Raw genomic sequence first — 24,206 nt, forward strand, 5'->3', positions numbered from 1 at the left:
TTAGAATACCATTACAGGTTTATTATGGGGGAAGAGTGTGATTAATGTTTAATTTACCCATTGGTGGGGTGGAAGAAGTGATTTCTATTTGATATGACAATGTAGTCTTACATTCTGGAGATCGGGACCTTTAAATTTTAAAAGGCTACTGAAGGGCTTACAGCCCTTTAAAAATGGCACCAGACACCTGCACGGTGGCGCCAGATGCCATTGCCAGGTGCGCGGCAGCCGCCCCCTTACATCACAGTCAATGGAGTGGAGCAGCTTGTGAAAGCCAAGTGGCGTCATGGTGAGGATGGAGGAGGAGATCTGAGGGTGAGTAAATCAGGTGAGTAAACCGTAGTAATTTGTTTTTTTAAACAGAGGGCATTCTACATAATTTTATTTCAGGCTATCAATTGATTAATAAAAATCTAGAGATGGTAGGGTTGGCTCTGCATCAGGACTATAGCACCTGGGTATTTGTGGACAGTGATAATGTTCCAGATTCTCATATCTGTAGGAAATGTCTCTGCCTTCAGTCATGGCAGCTCAGAGTCATTAAACTAGTGTGCAATTTAGAGACAATCCCCAAAACAGGCGGGGTGGGGATGGTGGGGGGTGCGGGGTGAAATTTCTGGAAAGCTTTATCTAGAAGACAGTCACACCCCAGAGGAAAGCACAAGTTCAAGAAGGGGAGGGTGTGACTGTTAGGGAGTAGGGTAGAGGGATCTTAGGAGAGGTTGAGAAGGAGGCCCTGTACACACTGATCCTGGCCACAGACATAATGTATTTGCTAGCTGTGAGGACAAGGAGAAAGACTGCAAAGAGGATAGGCACAATGAAGGCCAAGGTAATGTGGCTCAGAAGGATATTTGGGGGGTGGGTGGGGGGGGGGGGTCAAAAGTAGAACAGAAATGTGGTAATGATAGGAGATTCTATAATTAGGGAGTTAGATAGTGTCCTCTGCAGCCACGAACGAGAGTCCCGAGAGGTATGTTGGCTACCTGTTGCCAGGGATAGGGATATCTCGAGGTGAATGGGGAGAAATTTGGAAAAGGAGGGGGAAAATCCAGTTGTCATCGTCCTTGTCAGAACAAATTACGTAGGTAAGAATAGGAAGGAGGTGCTGCTGAGGGAATATCAGGAGTTAGGAGCTAAAATAAAAAAGGAGCTCCCATGGGTAATAATCCCTGGATTATTGCTCGAGCTACATGCAAATTGGCATACAGACTGACAGATCAGGAGAATTAACACATGAATAAAGGGTTGGTGTGGGAAAAAGGGATTCCTTTTCACAGGCTACTGACACCAGTACTTGCACAGGAAGAAGCTGTACTGACGGAATGGCCTCCACCTGAATTAGAATGAAACCAGTGTTCTGGTGGAAAGGGTGAACAGGGAAGAGGCAAAGGCTTTAAACTAGTAAGACAGGGAGAGGGATCTACAAGAAATGAATCATAGAATCATAGAAAGTTTACGCAAGAAAGAGGGTACTTGGCCTATTGTGTCTGTGCCAGCTGAAAAACATTCCACCCATTCTAACCCCACCTTCCAGCATTTGGTCCGTAGCCCTGCAGATTATGGCACTTGAGGCACATATCCAGACTCCTTTTGAATGAGTTGAGGGTTTCTACCTCAAATACCCTTTCAGGTAGTGAGTTCCAGATCCCCATCACCCTCCGTGTGAAAATATTTTTCCTTATCTCCCCTCTAATCTTTCTACCAATCACTTTAAATCTGCGCCCCCTAGTCACTGGCCTCTCTGCTAAGGTAAATAGGCCCTTCACTGCCACTCTATCCAGGCCCCTCAAAGTTTTGTACATTTCAATCAAATCTCCCGTCAGCCTTCTCTGTTCCAAGGAGAACAACCTCAGCCAATCTAATTTTTCCTCATAGCTGCATTTTTCCCGGCAACATCCTTATAAATCTCCTCTGTACCCTCTCTAGTGCAATTACATCCTTTCTGTAAAGAGGTGACCAGAAGTGCACACAGTTCTCAAGTTGTGGCCTACAATGATTTATGCAGTTCCAGCATAACCTCCCTGCTCATATTCTATATCTTGGCTAATGAAGGAAAGGATTCCATATGTCTTCTTAACCACCTTATTGACCTGTCCTGCTACCTTCAGGGATCTGTGGACATTTACTACAAGATCCCTTACTTCCTCTACACTTCTCAGTATTTTCCCATTCATTGTGTATTCCTTTGCCTTGTTTGACCTCCCCAAATGCATCACCTCACACTTCTCCGGCTGAATTCCATTTGCCACTTTTCTGCCCATCTGAGCAGACCATCAATATCTTCCTGCAACTTACAGCTATCCTCCTCGCTATCTACCACACGGCCAATCTTTGTGTCATCTGCAAACTTCTTGATCATGCCCCCTACATTTACATCCAAATCGTTTATACCACAAAAAGCAGGGGACCCAGTACTGACCCCTATGGAACACCACTGGAAACAGCCCTCCAGGCACAAAAACACCTGTCAACAAATACCCTTTGCTTCCTGCCACTGAGCCAATATTGTATCCACCTTGCGGCATTTCCCTGGATCCCATGGGATTTTGTTTTTTTAACCAGTCTACCATGTGGGACCTTGTCAAAAGCCTTGCTAAAATCCATGCAGATCACATCAACTGCACTACCCTCATCTATATTCCTTGTTACTACAGGCTAATATAAATTAAACAGGAAAGGGGAGCATAGGACAAACTAAACTAAGGGAGAACATAAATGGATAAGGAATAAATAAAGTTATAAAACAGGAGTGTAAAAAGATGCTTAAAAATAAAGCAAGAGGGGCTGCTATTAAAACATGAGTTAAACTGTCTGTTCAGCAATGCACACTGTCTGTACTAAAATAGGGAAACTGGGGGCAATAATACGTTGCGAGGAGCCAGATATACTGGGGAATATTGAGACATGGCTACTGAAAAATCTGGACTGGTGGATTAAACATTGGAGGGTATAACATATTTAGCAAAGATAGAGAGGGAAAAAGGGGAGGTGGAATAGCTACTTATTAGAGACAACACAAGGACAGTAGAAAAAACTGACACAGCCATCAGTAAGACAGAAAGAGAATCTCTGTGCATAGAGATAAAGAATAAAAAAGGATCAATCACACGAATAGGGGTAACCTATAGATCACCGAATTATGGAAGGGAGGTAGAGAAAGAAATATACAAATTAGGGAACTGAGTGAAAAACATAGTCTTACCATAACAGGGTTTTTTTTAAACACACATTTCTTTAGCTCCCCCTTAGTGAATCTTTGTTCACTGCTTTCTAATTATAAGGCAAAGAAACCAGCCAAACAGGTTTTCTTAAGTTTAAAGAAGAAAGGTTTAACTTTATTAAACTTAAACTCTAATTCAGTTAACGCCTAGGGATATACGACATGCCCAAGATAGCATGCATATGCGAAACACACATGCAGATAGAGACAGAAAAGAGCAGAAGAAATAAAGTGGAAAAGTTCGAGGCAATATCTGAAGATGGTTTTGGTTACTGTTCTTTAAGCTCGCTGTAGAGTCCTCGATTGCTTTTCGTTGGGGCCCAGTATTCTTCTGAAACCTTGTTCGATGTAGGAGACTTTTCTCTCTTGTGGTTCATGTCTTCAATGGATTTGGAGTTCTGTGAGAAAGAGATGTGAGCAGACAGCAGAGGCTGTGGCAAGCCAGCCAGGAGAGGTCTTTACAGTCCAGGAACAAACAGTCTCTCTCTCTCCAACTGTCTGTACAATTCAAAAAAAACCTCAGGTTACCTAGCAGGTTAGTCATGTGACTAGCTGCTTTGACCACGTCTGTTTGTGGATTCGGCCATCTTAGCAGTCATCCTGGAATGTGAGCTTCCTCACCTTCAATGTCTGGTGATCAAAGACCATTGTGGGTTGAATGTGTCAGGGAATGGTTCTTTGTCTCCATAAGCACTGTCTGTTAGTATGTAAATGTTTTTTCCAGCCATGGCTGATCTGTTGAACAAGTCATTTCCTCGCTCCAGCAACAGTTTAAAAACCAATGTTCATATGACAAAATTAATATGCCTCATTCTTGGCAGGTGGGGGTCTGCCTGACAATAGAATAATAAACATGGGGAATTTCAGCTACCCCAAAATTTATTGGCCAGAAGAGGTAGGTGAAGGGGATTAGAGAATGGAGTTCCTACAATGTGTACAGGACTCCTTTCTATGTAAGAATCCCAACAGCTGAGGACTCACTATTGGATCTATCAATGGGGAATGAAACAGAGCAGATAAGATAAATAGAAGTAGGGGAACATTTAGGCAACAGTGACCATAATATAATGCACTTTAAGATAATAATTGAGAAGGACATTAGCATGACAAAGACCAAGGTAAATAGGTTAGGGAAAAGCCAATTCTGAGGGGCCGAGAACAGAATTTGGGAAAATAAAATGGACAACGATATTGGCAAACAATGGTGCAGAACAGCAATAGGAAACATTTAAAACAGTATTCAACAGATCCCAGGAAAAATATATTTTGCTAAGAAACAAACAATCTAAATCTGAATGAGACACCATAAATGAATAAAGACATAAAGGAAAGAAAGGTATACATTAAGTACATGGTCAGCAGGGCAGAGCATGACAAGGGAGAATACAAAGAGATTAGGAGGGAAGTTAGAAAAAGGAAGGCAAAGAGAATATTAAACTAAATTATCGAGGAACTTAAAGCAAAATAGTAAAATATTCTAGAGGAACAAAAATAAACAAGGGAAACTCGGAATGGAAATACGGCCACTAAGAGATGGATCGGATAACACTACAGGCAGTGATAGCAAAATTCCAGAAATATTAAATATAATCAGTTTGCTTTAGTATTACCGTGGGACAGATCAGGTGGACATGACATCGGAAGATAGGATTAGAATTGATACAACCACATGTAAAATAAAAAAGAGAAATATTAAATAACCTAATCAGATTCAAAGAGGATAAAACCCTGATCTGGATGGATTACATCCATGCATTTTAGAAGAATATAGAGGTGAGATAGCAGAGGCACTGTTGCACATATTTAATAACTAGTTAGAAAAAGGTGGATAGCTATTGTGATACCTATATTTAAGAAGGGAGATATAACAAGTCCAGGGAACTATAGAACAGTCAGCTTACTATCAGTGGCAGGAAACATAATGGAATCCCCACTAAAGGAGAAAATATTTAAAACATGTAGAAAGCAAAAAGATTATGAATAATCAGCATGGATTTCAAAAGGTAAGGTCTTGCTTGACCAACCTCATTGAATTCTTTGAAATGGAAACAGAGTGAGTGGGCAAGGGTAATACTGTAGATGTAATTTATCTAGATTTCCAAAAGGCCTTTGATAAGGTGCCACATAATAGACTCACAGACTAAAGAATAAGGTAAGGACATGTGGAGTCAGGGGACAAATAGCAGAACGAATAGCTTGGTGACTGAATAACTTGGTGACTGCAAATCAGAAAGCACAGAATAGGGGTATAGAGTAGTTATTCAGAGTGGCAGAAGATGAAAAGTGGGGTCCCACAAGGATCAGCACTTGGAGAACTGTTGTTCACCATTTATATTAAAGAATCAGACTTTGGAATCAAAACATAATTTCTAAATTTGCAGATGACACCAAATTGGAGAGATAATCATTATAGAACAGGCATATAATTGACAAATGAATTTCACACAAATAATTCCATAAATAAGTGTAAGATATACATTTTGGTGAGAGAAATAGGGAGGTCACATATTATTTGAAACATAAGAATCTAATTGGAGTTGAGAAACAAACGGATCTGGAAGTAGAAATACACAAGTCACTAAAAGTAGTGGGCGGAATTTTAGCAGCGCGCCATGCTCCGTGGTGGTGTGCTATGAAAGCGGCGGCCTTCTGACAGGGAAGTGCCGCAGCCGAGCCCCCGTGATATTACACGTGGGGCTAATTTAAATAGAGGGGGCGGAGCAGCCATCCCGATGACATAGATGGGGGCAGCTGTCGCGTCCCTGGCAACGGTGTCTGGCGCCAACGCGCAGGTGCTGGTGCCATTTTTAAAGGGCTTCAAGCCCTTAGCAAAAATTTTACATTTTTAAAGACATATTACATTTAATTTGTTTTTTAATAAATAATTAGAAGATGGAGGCCTTTCCCAATTCCCCCCATGGTCTTTTCATTTGCCCCTTATTCTGAAAAGTTATTTTATTCCTGACCCCAACTTCTCCCCCACCAACCTTCTCACATTTGCCCTTCAACCCCTTCCCACCAGCCCCACAGCCAATAAAAAGTGTTTTCCTTGCTCCCCCACCCCTCCCACCCGGATAATTTTATTCCTCCCCCCTCCCCATCAGTGTCTCGCCTCGGAACGCCAATGGAATTCTGAAGGCGCACAAGTAGCATCCGGTGGAATGTAAAATGGGCGTGTGAAGACCGCTGTCGGCCGGTGAGTAAATTTGCATTGCATTATTGCTCATTTTAATATTTAGATGAAGACCCTGCCGCCAGGGCCGTACCGAGGTCCCCTTGCCGTCGGTAATATCTGGCGGGGCCTTCTTGACGTCGGGGGTCGAAGCGGAGTTTTACAGGCCCCACCCCGCCCCCGCCACAATCCCCGATGTCGAGGGCATGTAAAATTCGGACCAGTGACACAGGTTAAAAAGGTCATTAAAAAAAAGAAAATCAAGCATTCGAGCTAATTGCTATAAGGAAAGAATTGAAAAGTAGACAAGTTATGCTCAACGTGTATTGAACCTTGGTTGGACCAAACTTGGAAAGCCTTACACATTTCTGGTTTCTTATTATTAAAAGGATATAAAGATACTGGAGAGAATGAAAAAAATATTTACAAGGATGTTATCAGAAATGCAAGGGCGTACCTATCAGGAAAGGATGAACAGGCTGAGCTCTTTTCTCATGAAAAGTGAAGGCTGCGAGATAACCTAATAGAGGACTTAAAAATTATGAAAGGTTTTGATAGAGTAGGCACAGAGAGTGTTTCCACTAGTAGGGAAGAGCAAAACTAAAGGCCATCAAGATAAGATGGGCATCAAGAAAATAAGGAATTCAGAAGAAAGTTCTTTACCCAGTGAGTGGCGAGAACATGGAACCCGCTGCCACAGAGAGCGGTTCAGGCAAATAGTATAGATGCATTTAAGGGGAGCCTAGATAAACAAAAGTAGGAGAAGGGAATAGAGGATTATGCTGATAGCATTAGATGAGGAAGGATGGGAGGAGGAACCTAAACAAGGCATGGCCTAGTTGGGCCAAATGGCCTGTTTCTGTGTTGTATATTCTACGCAATTGTACATAATTTTCTCCCTGCTGTTCCCGGTCTCCAGTTTTCCCTCTGCTGTTACTAGTCTGTCACATTCCCTTGCTGTTCCCAGTCTCTGGGCTGCTCCCTGTTCCCAGTCTCTGGGCATCTCATTGCTGTTCCCAGTCTCTGGGATTCTTCCTGCTGTTCCCAGTCTCCTGGTTTCCCCTGGCCATTTTCAGTCTCCCAGTTTCTCCCTGTTGATCCCATTCTCCAGGTTTCCCTCTGCTGTTCCCAGTCTCTGGGTTTCCACATACTGTTCTCAGTGTCTAGATTTCTCCTTGGCTTTAAGAGTTTGTTTTGCCGTATGATTATAAATTAATTGGAAGATGACTTTTCAAAGGTTTTTTTGAGGTAACTAATTTCAAATGATACTAGTTATGACAGAGAAAAAGTGTGTGTGTGCATGCATGTGTTTCTACAGACAGAAGACCATGCCAAGCATTACTGTGCTTCACTGTTCTCAGTCAAAACCATCTACTCTGTTTACTGCTGGAAGTGAAAAGCAATCTATGACCAACCAATGCTACCCCTCCTCCCCATAAATGCAAATAAACACCATAGTCCACCTCTGACTCGGCCAAAGCACAGGATTCTCTTCCCATTCTGCCAAACCACAAGGCCTCCATCCAATACTACCAAGCTCCAGGATATCCTCCACACTTGCTGATAAACTGCAAGTCCTCAATGGAACATTGTCAACCCCAAGACCTCCTTCAGTGCTACTAAACTTGAGAGCCTTCCTATGCTACAAAGGCACACCCACACAGTGCTGCCAAATTCCAGGACCACTTCCTTTAGTGCAACCAAATCTAAGAATTCCATTACTGCAGAGCTCCAGGATCCCCCTCCTCAAGCGCTGCAACACATCAGGAAGTCCCAGTCATACAGCCAAACACTTGGATCACTCTCCAAAGCCAAGGATGCCTCCATGTGCTACTAAAACTCTCATCCCCTTTCTTGCCAGGTTCTCGGTGAATGCCAATTCCTCATTCTACCAAGTCACATACTTTACCTTCCTTTTGTCACTGACCATCACAGCTTGGCACAATGTTGGAAAAAAAACCATCACAAAACAACACTTTCAGACCAACTTTATCAAACAAACCAGTCAATATTTCATGCAAAAGCCAACTAATTACGCTTGAGCATTTCGTTCATGTTTGTCTTGCAGCTGCCTTTACCTGGCTTAGTACTCCAGTGGCTGCATTATTGCTGGTAGAAGGCTGTTGGCCTGGTAGTACATCCTCCAACAGCTCTGGGTAAAGAGGGCCTCGCTTCAGACTGCACCAGCTCAGCATGGGCAGAAGTAGTCTGTGCTGGCTGACTGATAGGCAATAGCAAGGGCACAGATGGAATGGCAGTGGTGGGAGGACAAATGCTGTCATCCTAAGAGGGGACAGCAGGTACCTGCTCCACAGCCATTCCCTCAGGATGGTGCCTCAGCAACCTTAGTAATCTGTTAGAGGACAGATTGCTAGATAGCTGTGAGATTCTTCAAGCCCTTTTGAGCACTAATATCCACAGTCATGCTGGCAGCAAATCTTGGCTATCAGAAAGGAGAAAAACACAAGGGTATATTTGTGGTGTGGTGAGAGACGGGTGGAAAAGCAAGAGATGCATGCTTAAACCATCTGTAGCTTGTAGGTCAGAAAACATTGGGGGATGAGGAGGAAGTGGGATGTGAGAAGGTGGTTTAGGTAGGAACATACCATCATCTTCTCTAGTTTCAGCCTCATCACTGGCCACAGCCTCAGTCGTGGCCATTCCAATGATGGCCAGCACTGTCTCCTGCATGGGAGAGATGAGGACTTGCAGCCATGCCTGTTCCCCACTGTTTAGGTTATGTGCCACCTTGTCCTGTAAGAGATAAGGGAGTGTGCCAGTGAATGGATGCAATGTGTTTGGGTGATGTGTCTGTCATATTGAATAGCTGGCAGTGTGTGCAAGCTGTGAGTTGTGGAGATTGTTGGTAGGTGAGTGAATGGGGCATGGTGAATGGAGCATTGTGTGAAGTTAATGGTACCTTTGTAAGAATATGGTATTTGAAGATGTATTCAGTGACCCTGACCACTCATGTAAGGTCATTAAACTTCTTACTGCACTGCATTCAGGTCCTTGGGGCTAGACTGCTTGCACTGACAGTGATGGCTATCTGTTCCCACTGCCTTCTGCGTCCAGGTCCAGTCTGGAAGGCCTCCTGGCCCTCTGGGGGTACAGATCCTCTCCAACTTCTGCACCAAGGCCTTCAGTGCTGCAATGGAGAACCTTAGGGTACTCCCTCTTCCCTGTTGTGCCATTTGCACTGTTCTCCGGCTGAGAGACTCCTCCAAGCCACGTCCAGCACCTGCAGCAGCCAGATGCACTTTCCCTTCAAAGGTTACATGCTGGCTTTAAATAGTGCAGGCTAGCTTTAAGTGCTGCTAGCTTTGCACACACTTGGAACCCTGCTGAGGCATGCAGCAACTCAGCAATGTGTTCAGCACTGGGCTGCATGCAACTATCAGTAGTCCTGAAGTTTGTGTGCTGCCTGTATCGCAACGAACGGGTGCCGGTTAATTGCACATCGTGATCTCTGCGTCCATTTTTGGGCCTTAGCCAATATCCTCCACTGGTGTTTCAGAGCACATGGTTGGGGTGCAAGGAACATTCTGGGAAGAATGGCAAAATGGTGCCTGGAACAACCTGCTGGGTGGAAAGATAACTCGAATATGGGGTCTGTTAGTAATTGAATTAAAAACAGAAAATGCTGGAAATATGTGAAATACAACAGACATGGTCAAGGGCCCTATCAACCATGGTTGGGGAGGGAATCTTAGGTTGAGGAAAAAGGAAGACATATCAGAAGCATTAGAATGGAAGGTTGCATCATCCAAACAGGTGCGATGGAGACGAAGAAACCGGGAGAATAGAAAAGGGTCCTTACAGGAAGTGGGATGTGTGAACGTGTAGTCGAGCTGTGAGGGTCAGTGGGCTTAATGTGAATATTAGTTGATACCCAAGCCCCAGAAATAGAGGCAGAAGTCCAGGAAGGGAAGGGACCATGTGAAAGTGAGAGAAGGGTGGAAATTGAAAGCAAAGTCAATGGCCAGAATTTTACACCCCCACAAGAGTAGCTGGAGGCAGGGGCAGGGGGGTGGGGGGGGCTAAAACTGTGTGGGAGACGGAGGATGCCATTCTCATCACCTTCCCGCCCAGGCCGCAATTTTACGAGTGGCGGGGGAGGTAACAAACAGCCCGCCCGTCCGCCCCGGAAGGGCCTCCTCCTGCCGCTGCGGACCGGCACTTCTACAGCTGTGCAGGCTGCCCAGCAATACCTGGCGGCCTCCTTGCGGGCCCGAGGTGGGGGAGGGGCCCTCCTGATCAGGCAACCTATGCTCCACGGACGGCCTGTTCCAGCTGCTCCTGCCACCCCTGCTGGAACACCTCTCCCTGTCCTCCTGATCGACTCCCACCCCTCCTTTGCCAGGGCCCAGCCAATTGTCACCAGTGAGGCCCAAAACTCCATTTACCATTTTCGGTGCCGGTGTCCATGATCCTCCTGAAACCGGGTACAGTCCCAGCAGGGGAGACCACTCCTGGTGGCACTGCTGGGACTGAGGAGCTGCTGGCCTGCTGATTGACTGGCAGCTCCTGTTGCTGGGATTTCCTGCCTCAGAGGGACGGAAATCCCGCCCGAGGCCAATTAAAGGCCCGGGTCATGTAAAATCTCTGCGTGGCTTCGAGGCCTGCAGAGGTGGACTCGCCCCCTACTTTTCAGCCGGGCAGGATCTCTGGCTTGATGTAAAATTCTGGCCAATGGAATTTTCTAGTTCAGGGCGAGAGCAGGTAACAGCACAGATACAGTGATTAATGTACAGGTAATAGAGGAGGGAGCCTGAGTAGGATCGGAACAAAAAATGTTCCACATATCCCACAAAAAGGTAGGCATAGCTAGGATCCATGTGGGGAGAACAACATTATTTTGAGTAAATGAGTGGAGTTGAAGGAGAACTGTTCAATGTGAGAACAAGTTCAGCCAAGCAGAGAAAGGTGGTAGTAGATGTAGAGGGATTGGATGTTCATGGTGAAAAGGAGACAGTGTGGACCGGGAAACTGGAAACTGTTAATGTGCATCGGAAGAGTAATGGATGTAGGTGGGAAGAGACTGGACAAGTGAAGAAAAAATAGAGTTGAGATAGGAAGAAATCAGTTCAGTGGGGCAGGAACTGGCTGAAATGATAGGTCTACCAGGGCTGTTCTGTTTGTGGATCTTGGGAAGGAGGGAGAAGTGGGCTCTTGCTATGGCATTACAGTTGACACATTGATTCAGGGCAGCTGAGAGTTTGATTGTGCCAGGTACACAGTTCATGTTGCAATGATAGAAATGCCTCCACGGAGGTCTCAGAAGTAGTGCATGCAAGGGAGGGATGTAACAGGACACTAAAGAGCACTGATGTTGTATCTGGAAAAATAGTGGGGTTGGAAGCCAAGTTCAAGGATTTATAAGCTCCAGGAACAGAGCAGAAAATAAGTCCTTCACAGAGAAGAGGCCAAGCAGGAAAAGTTACTGAAGGCATTGGCAGTTAAAATGAATAACTTTATAGATACTTCTCCATATCCAACTAACACATCAGACACATTTGCATGTCCAATGAACATATCAGACACATGCCAGATGCAAACTTCTGTTTTTTTTAAATTCATTCAGGGAATGTGGGTGTTGCTGGCAAGGTCATCATTTAATTTCCATCCCTATTTGTCCTTGAGAATGTGTTGATGAGCCGCCTTCTTGAACCACTACAGTCCATGTGATGAAGGTACTCCCACAGTACTGTTAACTAGGGAGTTTCAGGATTTTGACCCAGTGACAATGAAGGAATGATGATCTATTTCCAAATCAGGATACTTTGTGACGTGGAGTGGAACTTGGAGGTGACGGTGTTCCCATGCGCTTGCTGCTCTTGCTGCCCTTGTCCTTCTGGGTGGTACAGGTTGCAAGTCTGGAAGGTAATGTCAAAGAAGCCTTGGCAAGTTGCTGCAGTGCAATTTGAAGACAGTATACACTATAACCATGGAGGGTCAGTGGTGGAGTAAGTGAACATTTAAGATACTGGATGGAGTGCCAATCGAGCGGCTGGCTTTGTCCTGGATGGTGTCAAGCTTCTTTGCAACTGCACTCATCCAGGCAAGTGGAGAGTATTCCATCACACTCCTGGCTTATAGGCCAGGATTTTATCTTGGCGACGGCTGTCTCGACCACCTGCTAAGGTGCTGACAAGAACCCTGCATCACCTCCTCTGGGGAAGGTCCACCGGATTACATGACAATTAGGCACTTATGTGAACAACGACGGGCCTTCTCCAGGATTAAGGGCCCCAGCGAAGTCCAACCACAAAGGCGGTGGCTGCTGCAGGTACTAGACTCACCGGAGGCGCTGGACCCAGGCCACAGGTAAGTGAGAGCATGAGGGGTTTTGTGGGTGGGGGTAATGAGGGAGGGGGTGAATGGGGGGTCAGTAGCAAGAGCAGGGGGGTAGCTCTCTGCGAGTCTCACCCTCCCCGATGCCAGGTCCCCTGATCAGGCACTAAGTGCCTTTTAATGAGGACCCCCCTCCCCATCCCTCCCCACCAGTGACAGCAAGCAACCCGCACGGGTTTGCTTGGCATGCTCCCTGTGCAGCGACAGGCCCGCCCATGGCTGGGCTAATGCTGGTGGCACCGGGATGAGGCCCTTATTTAGGCATTAATTGCCCACTTAAGGGCCTCAATTGGCAGTGGGGTGCGAAGGCCATTCACAGGTGGGGGTGGAGCTGCGGCACTGCCTCAGCTTTTTATTGGACTCCCGACTAAATTCAACGGTAGGCAGGTAAATAACCTCCTGCCATCAGGGATGCTGTCCTTTTTAAGGGACAAGATCCCATCCCAAGAGCTGCTAGCCAGTTGGAGGGCTGGAAGCTCAGCAGTCCCAGCAATGCCACTGGGTGTGGTGGCCACTGCTGATACTGCAGGTGGCCTGGAGTAGCGAAGATGGAGGAAGCCTTGGGACCAAGGAAAGTGGTCGCTGGGACCAGTCAGGCAGGCCCAATTGAGGAGGTGGGGGGGTTGCAGTTGGTGAGGGCCAGGGGTGGGTCTTGCTGCAGTGGGGGCCATTGCCGCCGGTTGTGGGAGGGGCCCTCCTTGGGCCATGGATTGCCCTGAGAGAAGAGAGCCCATCCCAAGCCTGCTAGGAGGCCACCAGATCTCACTTACTATTGTCTCCATGTGGCAGCAGTCCTCTCTGACATTGGTTAAATGCCAATGGAAGTAGGAGGCAGCCCTTAAGTGGCTTAAATGGCCCAGCAGACTTCCCTTCTGCCATGGTGCCCTCTTATGTCAAAATGGCATGGCCGTCCGACACCACCCCTCACCACCCTCCCCCTCCCCACCACTCGCCTCCCAACCCATCTTCAAGATAAAATCCGGCCCTACATGTATATAAAACCCAATTTTACTGTAGCTCATCATTCTATCAAATAACCTGTGACTGGGATAATAAACCTCCCCAATCCCAAACATCTCCACAAAACAGATTTTTCAGATTGCACTATGATGATCCATCTCATCATTTTTAATTTTGACATTTTTAATGAATCAATTTTTACCAGTAATAACAGTTCAACTATCAAACTACTGCTTAATTACATTTTTTTAAGTTGAATCAATTTTCCACTGAATCATTAGTAAAAATTAGTTAATTTTATATTCACTGCAAGACTCGCTAAACTGATCAGCTAAAGCATGTGTCATATTTCAGTCATAATTGTAGCCATGATATGAGTTTTATACTCAGTCACTGTACCCAAAGACCAGAATTAATGAATTATCTATTGATTAAATTCCACTCTAACAAATCTACCATGGCAAACAAATGAACTACTCAGGGCACATGTAGGCCATGGCCAGATATGTCAGGGCAATTGATCAATCTTTAGTGGTCTATTAGGAAACTTCAGGAATTGATAATAATATGACAATTAAAAAAAGCTAAAAAAAAAGAAAAAACTGATTTGTTCCAAACATGAAATAATGGCCCAAAGTTTGAGGGGTTTTTAAGGGTGAACTGTCAGTGTTCACCATCATTATCCCACTAACTCTGATCACAACTTCAGTATTTAGCGCAAATCTTCCAGTGACAGACTACTGGGCACTGGCAATGTGTACCCGCCTGTTCCATTGGGAGGGAGGTCTTGTTCCAGAAGACTGCAGATGTCAGTAATGACCTGTAGGGAGAACCTGGGCCTCCTGACATATCAGACAGCTGATCTGCTTGCAGACCCTATGTTGGGGTCTTGCCTGCCTCCAGCTGGATCTGTGTCCAAACCCTCTGCCCTGGTGGAGAGTAATGCAGCTGATGTTGTTGCACGTGTTGCTCCTGCTGCTGCTAGTGCTGATGGCAGTGGTGTTGTTTCTGATCTTGCCTTCATCAGAGGTGCAAGATGCATAAGTTGCTCCCATGCCGTGATGAAGGCTGGCAGCAGGGAAGTAGAGCTGAAGGTGAGTGAATTGCTGGATAGCTGAAGTGCCTTCCAAGAAGTTGGCAATCACCTGTCAAGCAGTGATAGCACCTCGGAGAGAAGCAGTGCTTTGAACAGCAGCCTCTCACCTGGCGTTGGCTGGAGCTCTTCAGTTGCACTGACCAAAGCCTTCCCAGCCTCACAGTTTTACTGAACAAGTTCTTCCACTGTGCACTCGCCTTGGTGACCCTGGCGAGTTGCTGACAGGTTGGTAAACAGGTGCCCGGGCTGGGAAATCCACTATTGAGGGTTTAAAAAGTTCTTAATTGGCCTTTTAAATACCTTAACTTCTTACCCGACAGATCCAAAGAGGTTCTCCACTTACATTCAATCTCGACCCAAAGAAATCCAGAAGAATGCAGCATGATATTGGGGTTACATCAAGGTCAGGGGATTTAACTCCCCGCATGCATGCAAACCTGCCTCCCTTGTCTGGGAAAATTCCACCCAGTGAGTCGCAACATTACAGAAATTGGTTTGTTTAGCTTTAAAACTTACCTTCCATGCAAGCAGGCTGTGGCTATTTTTAAACATGTACAAATTTGCTTTGTTTTAAAACACATTTAAAAATGGCTCATTCCCTAATCCATTCTATGAAGAAAAATTCTGTGACAGCTGCAACGTGGCACAAAATTTCCTGTCAATTTGCACCCATAAAACTTCAGAATTGCACGGCAATGCCGATTTCTCATGCAAAAGAGCAAGGAAATTCAGATGTAACTAACTTCATAGAATCATACAGCACAGAAAGGGGTCATTCAGACCATCATGCCCGTGCTGAATCTTTGAAAGAACTATCAATCATTCCTAATCCCCAGCTCTTTCCTCATACTACTGCAAATATATGACCATTCTTACAATGCGCCAGAATTTCCTTTGCACATCATCATAACCACAACCACTTCCTAATGAACATTCAATGCAGTTCAGAACAAGTGTAAATTTGCACCCAGATTTTTTGGTGCATAGGCTTTATTTGAATTTACACTCATGGAACTGAATTCCAGCAGCAGGCAAAAAAAGGCATCCCGCACACACAGGCTGCGTGCCGCAACGCTGCCGCGATCTAGTACGCGGTGGCTCATTTAAATACACAGGGCGGGCCGCCCCCCCAATCACATGGCGAGGGTGGCCTCAGCGACACTGTGAACAGCGTTAGCTGTCTCTGCACAGGCATTGCGCTATTTTTAAAGGGCTGCTAGAACTGCCACAAAAAATGCAGAGTTGAACCCCGTACCCACCCCCCCACCCCCCAACTACACTAAGAATCCTAAGTTCCCCCCTCCCTCACCTTGGTGGCGCCAGCGTTCCCTAGATGGGAAAGTGAAGGCGCATGAGTGCCGCCTGTTGCACGGAAAATCCTGGGCAGCCGGTAAAATCACGGTGAATGGGATTTAAATATATTTGTTGCCTTTATTTAAATATTTAAAATCGGTTCCCGTTGCCGAGTGGCCGGGAGGTCGGGGGCGCACCACGGAGCCTCACCGCCGCCGGGAAGATTGGGCCAGGCAATCCCAGCGTTGGGCTCCAGGGCGGGCCGCTGCTGCTGTGATCTTGCGGCCCACCCCCCCCTCTCCCCGCCACAGAGCCCGACGTCAAGAGCTCAACAAAATTCAGCCCATTGAGAACAGTTGTAATTGTATGTAGTTTGGTGACAGAAGGTGTATCAAAAACCAGATATCCCTTCATAATGGCAAATAATTCTTACCCACTTCCTCCTCAACATACTGGGCTACTAATACAAAACATTTCTCACTGACCTTAACACTCCATTATGCTGTTCAATAATGAATGCTTGTTAAGAGGTTAGCAGTATCTTTTCCTGATCAGTCCTCTGATACTGGCTGGATCTGGCATTGAGAAGTGTGATTTTTCCTCACTAGGTCAAGCTTAACTCATAAGTAGATCAAAAAATGATCACGCAATAGTATCCAAATGAGAAAAAAGTAGGTAAGAATGCAATATGTGTGTGTGTGTTTATTTCCAACAATCTACCTGTCAAGTTTCGATAAATTTTGTAAAAGTCAGAATTAACCTATCCAGTGACATGTTCAATTGTGGAGAACTTGACATGACTCAAACAAAACGGCCGATGCTCCAGTCCTTTAAATGCTAATAAGATCACTGTAAATTGCTCTTATGGCTAATGTGTGAGATCATAAATAAAGCAGCTAATTTTTTTTTAAGTGTCAAATTTTTGATCTGTTAAGTAGTACAGTAAAATTTAGCTATTTTTGAATTGCAGGTTACATCAGTCAGCTAATAAAAATGAACACTTTATAAGAGGCTTTTCTCTGAAGGAACAAAAAGATATTTACTGTCCATATTGCCTGTTCTGGCTCTGTTAGATTGGCATGAATAAAGTTTGCTCAGTATCTGGTCTTCTTTGTATAAAAAGTGTATATTATATTAAACATTCCCACCAAACTTCAGATGTTCTGCTATATAGCTCTTAATATAGTATAACATTTGAAAGGTAACATCTGAAACTACTTTATTGTAAATTATTAATTAACATTCATAGTTAACAGATTAATGGTTTAACGAAAAGACAGTGGGCTAAATTTTACCGGCTCCTCGATGCCGCAGGTTGCGCAGGGTTAGACGCAGGGATCCAATGCTGCATTCTTAAAGGGAGGAGGAAGAGGGGATACACAGGGGTCTAACTCTGCATTCTTAAAGGGAGGAGGGAGGGGGGATATGTAGGGGTCTAACTCTGCATTCTGAAAGGAAGGGGGTCTGGGATTACTGGATGGAAAGCTGTGCTGGCATGAAGGGAGGTACCATGTACCATCCCTCCGTTAACAGTGTATGCTCTGTGTTTGTGAGGGGGCAATGGCACACTAGGCACCCTGTGTGTGGGGAGGGTGCCAGAAAGAGCAGGAGGATTAAGGTTTTATAAATGGTGAGGGCAATCGATTCAGCTGGTAGGATCTTGATGTGGTCATGTTGTGCCACTCTGAGTGTTGGCCAAGATGGGCAATGCCATGGCACGCCACATAGTTGATCCAGGAAAGCAGCTGATGTACCCGTCAACATCAATTCATGCCCTGTTAGGAACCTTTGAATACATGCAGGGTTCAACTTTATTTACCACATGGAAATAGGTATGGCTCATCCTACATTGTGTGATCCTCTGCATGTGAGGATCCGTATGCGCCAGAGGCATTATCAACAGGCAGGTGTGATCCACGGTAGAGGCCCCCGGTCGTGAGCAGCAGCCCCCAAGGGGAGCTCACTTTTATGGTTGCCATGCATCTACAGGCCCCACATGACATGCCATCGGATGTCAGAGCACCAGTGTCAGAGGAGATTGCGCATATAGAGAGGGTGGTGACACATCTCTGTGCCCTACTCAAGGATGACCTGCAGCCCATGGGCTCTGGTGGCCATCCCATGCCTTTGTTCCTCATAGTGGCAGCGATTCTCAAATCTGACGCCTCTACAGCCTTTTAGAGGCCCACCGGAGATCTTATTGGGGTTACACAGTCAGCAGTGCACCACTGCATTAGGGAGGTCACCAATGCCCTGCACCGGAGGGCCAGTGAGGATGTCCGCTTCAGGACGGACTCTCACAGCCAGGCCCAGAGTGCCACTGGTTCTGGCACCATTGCCGGAGAACCATAGGTTGTAACGTTCATAGACTGCACTCATGTGGCCATCAGGCCTACTGTCAGGCTACCACCTGCAGACGAAACCATTCAAGGAGCCCTCTCAATCTAGGTGAAGCTGGTATGTGATCACCGCAGATGCTTGCTGCAAATGTGCGACCGCTTCTTAGGCAGCTGCCATGACACCTGGGTCTTGCACCAGTCCTGCCTGCCACCGCTGTTCACTGAACTGGCTCAGATGGAGGGGTGGCTTCTTGGAGAGAAGGGCTATCCTTTGCAGACATGGCTCCCGACACCAGTGAGAGACTCCACCACTGCTGCAGAGGAGAGATACAATGTCAGCCACTAAGCTACATGAGCCACCATTGAGCAGGAGACTGGCATGCTGAAAGAGCACCTCTAATACCTGTATGGATAGGGTGATGCCCCTGTACTATGGGCCAAAAAGGTCAGCTCCTTTCTTTACTGCTCTGCACAACTATGCACCCAATAGGGACCAGGCCTGCCATGATGAGGAGAGACGTCAACAGGATTCCTCCTCAGACATGAGGATGCTGAGGACCTACAACATCAAAGATGCATGGGAAGGCAGATGGCACCCAGGCTCTGCACGCAGGGCTAGCAATGAGCTAGGGACGTACGGAAGTGGCTTATCAGACAAAGGCTGTCTACTCCATAGGAACCGACATGAGTTCTGAAAGCCACACATCACCCTCGCTCACCTGCTGTGCACCAGTCTACATCTGCAGCATCCTTGTGTAAACCATTAGAGGCAGCAGCTGACTGAGCCAATGTCCATGTCACTGAGTCTGTGGCTACGCTCGTGAGTAATGGTGGCATGGCAATGACGTTATTGCCGATGTTGGCTCTCCTGAAGGGCCAACGGTGCAAAGGGATGTGACATTGGCTCTACATGCTAGCACACATCATTCACACAGAGCAAAGGACACACATGTTGGTGAGGAACATTTAGTGAAAGAGGTATTTACATTGCTGTGACACCTGTGCATTCTCATTTGTGTCAGTGTGTTCTCTGTAAACCTCTGTATTACCTTTTATGGTCTATTTAAGTCTCATGTCCTGGAATGTGCAAAATTAAGATTATTCACCCAGGTGCAGCACGCCTACAAGAAGGAATGTGGGAGAAGAGGATTGCAACTTCACAGGATACTGGGACACAGCAGGGTAAGTATGTGGCAGCAAAGCGGAAAGTGCTGGGGTAACTCAGCAGGTCAGGCAGCATTTGTGGAGGGAGAAACAGAGTTAACTTTCAGGTCTGTGAACTTGGACAAGTTAACTCTTCTTCTCTCTCCACAGATGCTGCCTGACCTGCTGGATTTCTGCAGCACTCTCTACTTTGCTGCCAGATTGACAGCAGCCCCACTCTTCAGCAGTCAGGAAAGTATTCTTTGACAGCTGTCAGGAAGCAGGTGCTGGGGCGCTTACAATAGGGCCCCAGCACCTGCTGCACAGCTGTCAAAGACTCTTTCACTGCGCCAGATGTCCCGCCTCTCCCCACATAATATGGGGAGTGCGGCTCAGCACCGTGATTCTAATGAGACCCCGAGGGCTCGGCAGCGGCTGGGGAATACGGGCACGCCGCCAAGTTCAAAGGGTGTCACTGCAGACAGCGGCACGGCATTACAATTCAGCCCAGTGAGTGTATTTAACGTTCAATACAGATAAATGAAAATCCTTGCTACCACTTTAATCTGTATTTTGTCATTTATTATCTTTTGAATGTGGGGTAAGAGTGAATATATACATGGTGAATTGCCAATGCCAATTGTGTTGTCAGAGAGCGAGAGGGGACAGATATGTTTCAGTAGAAGTCAGTTGGCGCCCCACATCCTATTGAATGGCATCAAAAGGGATTTTGGCAGGAGGCTGGAAGGAAGGGAATGGAGCTTGGCTCGTAAGACCCAACGAGATAAATTAATGTAAAATTAGAAACAAGAAAGCAGTAAAAACAGACTAACAATCTGTTCATGCAATTTAAGCCCTTTCTAATATTCTGTTCAGACCCTTACTAGATATTATTCTTTCAAACACTTAAATTTATCTTTATCAAATGCAGACATAATGGGCTGCATTTTATGAGTCCGCCGTCGAAGTAGGTGGCGGGCGTAAAAAAATGCAGCCCCTGCACACGGGCGTCAAGTCACGGAGCCGCCGGGATTTCAAACACGGCGGCTCATTTGCATGGCTGCGGCACCTGCCCCCCCACAATGACGTGGAAGGTGTGGGCGAGCCGTCACCGGTAATAGCGTCCAGTGCCACGCGCAGGCGCTGGCACCGTTTTTAAAGAGCTTACAGCCCTCAATAGAGATTTAAAAATTAAAGGGCCAGGTCAGTTCAATGACCAAAGAAAAGACTTAAATTACCGCTAAATTCATTTTCCCACCTCCCCACAATGGCATTTCAAAACATTCCTGTTCTTTGCCCCCCAGAATTTGTTTCTTAAAAATTTGACCTTCCACCCCACCCACCCCCCCCCCCACAAAGTTCGGCACCTTTGCCCTTTACCCCTCCCCATCACCCCGCCCCCGACCAATCTGCATTGTTCTCACCCCACTACCCCCCTCCCACACAGAGAAAAAAATCCTCCTACCCCCTCCCCACAGGTGTCGCGCCATGTTTCCGCGAACGGGGATTCAAAGGCGTGGCATTGTCTGCCGCCCGAATGAAGATCGGTGCGGTGATTAAGGAGGCAACGGGACCCTCATTCAATCAGGTATGTAAATTAGTTTACATATTGAAATGAGAGTCCTGTCACTTCGCCACCGCCGAGATTGGTACAGGGCCCGTCGGAGTTGATGGCAGACCTCCGCTGCACCGATCTTCACTGCCCCCTGGCCCTCCCCGTCAACGTTCTCGACGGCGGAGGGGCTTTAAAATCCCGCCCAATGTTTGGCAACATCAGTTATTGTTGCTCCCCTCTTGTGTGGAAGTTGGCATTTTGTTGATACTCATTTACTTTGTTGACACAGTGTACCAATTAGACCAATTATATTCTGTAGCGGTCACAAAATGGCACTAAGAGTAAGTTGAACAAAAAAAAGTACTGTTTGTGATAATTATCCTCAAATCTAGCAGTGAAAGTTTTATTAATTTAGCATCTCAAGGGTGAATTTCAACTACTTCCATCCGTTCGAATGGAAGTTAAATTCTGAGCTGTAAACGTTTACCACCCCACAGCCATTTTATTGCCACTATTTTCTTGCCTAATTGAGGCACCCACCCTAGCCTCATGAATATATGTAAATCAAAGTCTAATGACATACGTAGGACCCCAATGTTATTTTAAGAGCTTACTGATTGGAGTGCCTTCAATGGGCGCTCTGATCAGTTACATGTGGTGAGCAATAAGCATAGGCTCTTACAGGGAAGTGTGAAAATTATTTCTGTGGGGCCAGGAGGAGCAATTGTGAGAAAATGCTGGCTTCCGACATAGCTTCTGGGCCACCATTATTCACAAACCAGAACCGGGATTGCTGCCTTTAGAGGACTACATTTGGAGGGCAACTTGACACATCTATGTTAATGTGCCCATCCATTCAAATGGACAGGACCTCTTACATCACCTCAGTGGCTTGCAAGTTCCAATGTTTGTCTGTTGGGAGGTATAACACTAATATCTACAACAACTTTCATTTATATAGTACCTTTAAGAGCGGAAAACGTCCCAAGACACTACACAGGAATGAATTAACTATATTAGTCACTGACAAATAATGTTGCTAGGAGAAGAATGTTAGAACTTGTAGACACTGCTGGGCTCTTCTCTACTTTTTATGAGCATCTCTATTTGAATTTGGTGTGCTCCTTTTTTGATAATATTATCTTGAAGAAACATTAATGTTTCCTAGAAGCTGTGCAACTTCTGACTTTAAAGCACATTTTTTTTAGCCTCCCTCCATTTTTACACTATCTGTTGTTTGAGACTTCATGCTCCCAAATTTGGTAACAGCAGTAAATAACACTAAGGATGCAGCACATATTTTCTGTAAAAATACCAGCAATTAAAATCCAAATTACTGCTAACTCAATTAATTTTAGAATATAAGAGATTTGACTTACCTTGAATTGATAACATGAAGAAGTGGTGCTGCTATATCATCTGGTTTATCCTCAACAGTAGTGACTTGGGTACTGTTGCTTTTACTGCAGGCATACACTGTGCAGACCTCAACCTTATTATGTATAAAAGATCACAAAAATTATATTACCTTTTCAAAAGTTCCAGAATAAAATTTAATTGCTTTTTGCATTAAATCAAACTCAACAGGCATGCATATTATTCTCACTTTCAGAAGCAAGTGGAAATGTGTGAATTATACATTCCTATAGTTGATATATAACCAAGGAAATTCATAATGTCTTACTCTTTCTACTTTTTTTGAGTCATGGAGGATTCATGATTAAACATGAAAAACTGCCTATTCAAGAAAAAATGACTAGAAAATATAAAATAGTAGGTAACAGATAGCAGTCATTCATAATAATCACCAAGCTTTATATCCTTTGGTGATTTGTAGATTTCCTCTGCTATTATTCATTGTGGGAGTGCCCACTGCCTCCTAGTGCAACACCTGCAACCTTAACCAGAAAGCTGGGACCACTTTGGCTGCAGACAGCTTTGCTGATGCCACAAATGCTACTTCATGATTGGCTGAAGGGAGGCGGAATTTTACGGAGCAGGAAAAGTTCAGTCTTGCCCTTGAGCTGCAACAGATTCAAAGGCATGCAATGTGTTAAAGGTTACTATGGCAAAACAGTGAGGTTAAGTGAATATTGATGGACCTGAGTTCAAACTTTAATATGGATATGCAGTATTCTTCTGTTCTCTGAACAGTGCCATGGGATCTTTTATATCCATTTGAAGAGGCAGGCTGAAAGACAGGATTCTGACTATACAGCACTCCCTCACTACTATGCTGAAGTGCCAGGCAGAATTAGATGCTCAAACCCTGAAGTAGGGATTAGAACCCACAAAATTCTCACTCAGAAATAAGAGTGCTACCAATTGAGCCAATCTCTAATGGCAACATTGTACTTGGATTATTTATTCTATTTTCTATATAAACTAAAAAAATTGAAATCAGTATTTATTTGTTATCAAAAAAAACCTACTAATATGCATTCTTTAAATTTGGCTATTTTGTATTAGTGGCTTTAATTGTAATAATACTGGATTATGCACCTGAGTTTCTTCAGAGTAATAGAATGAAAAAACATGTGCCAGGAATGATTATTTTTCATATTTGTACCAGAATTGATTACCAATGATTTATGTGTTTGGACTGAACATAGCCAATTCAGTAAATTGAGTAAAGTTAAACTATTTACTTTTATATGTTACACTTCTGTAAACAAATATTAAAAAATCCAGAAGTAATAGAACATAAAATATGGCTAAAATAAGTACAGAGTGTCATGTAGGCCCCCACCTGCCAAGAATGAGGCATATTAATTTTGCTATATGAACATTGATTTTAAACTTGCTGGGAAGAAGAGAAGGCCTGTTACAAGGGTTGCCAGACACTTAGCTGAAAAGCATTTGCATACGAACAGACAGTGGTTGTGGAAACAAAAGGACCATTCCCTGACACATTCAACCCACAATGGATTTTGATCACCAGACATTGAAGGTGTAAGGAAGAGCATTCCAGAGACTGCTAAGGTGATATAATCCACAAAAGCCAGGACTGGTTAAAGGCTGCGTTTGCTGACAACGCAACCACTAAGTGGCATTGCAGTGGCACATGCGCA

The 24,206-nt window shown here is 45.2% G+C and overlaps 1 protein-coding gene across 1 annotated transcript in view; it reads right to left on the reverse strand.

Moving 5' to 3' along the window:
• Nucleotides 1-24,206, reverse strand: part of ush2a (Usher syndrome 2A (autosomal recessive, mild)) — a 1,262,450-nt gene that overhangs the window by 309,495 nt on the left and 928,749 nt on the right. The window contains exon 48 of the mRNA XM_068045693.1: nt 22,515-22,627. Within this exon, the coding sequence (XP_067901794.1) occupies nt 22,515-22,627 (113 nt within the window). The remainder of the gene's footprint in view (nt 1-22,514; nt 22,628-24,206) is intronic.

This window comes from Heterodontus francisci, chromosome 13 (assembly GCF_036365525.1).
Source record: "Heterodontus francisci isolate sHetFra1 chromosome 13, sHetFra1.hap1, whole genome shotgun sequence".
NCBI classification, from domain to species: domain Eukaryota; kingdom Metazoa; phylum Chordata; class Chondrichthyes; order Heterodontiformes; family Heterodontidae; genus Heterodontus; species Heterodontus francisci.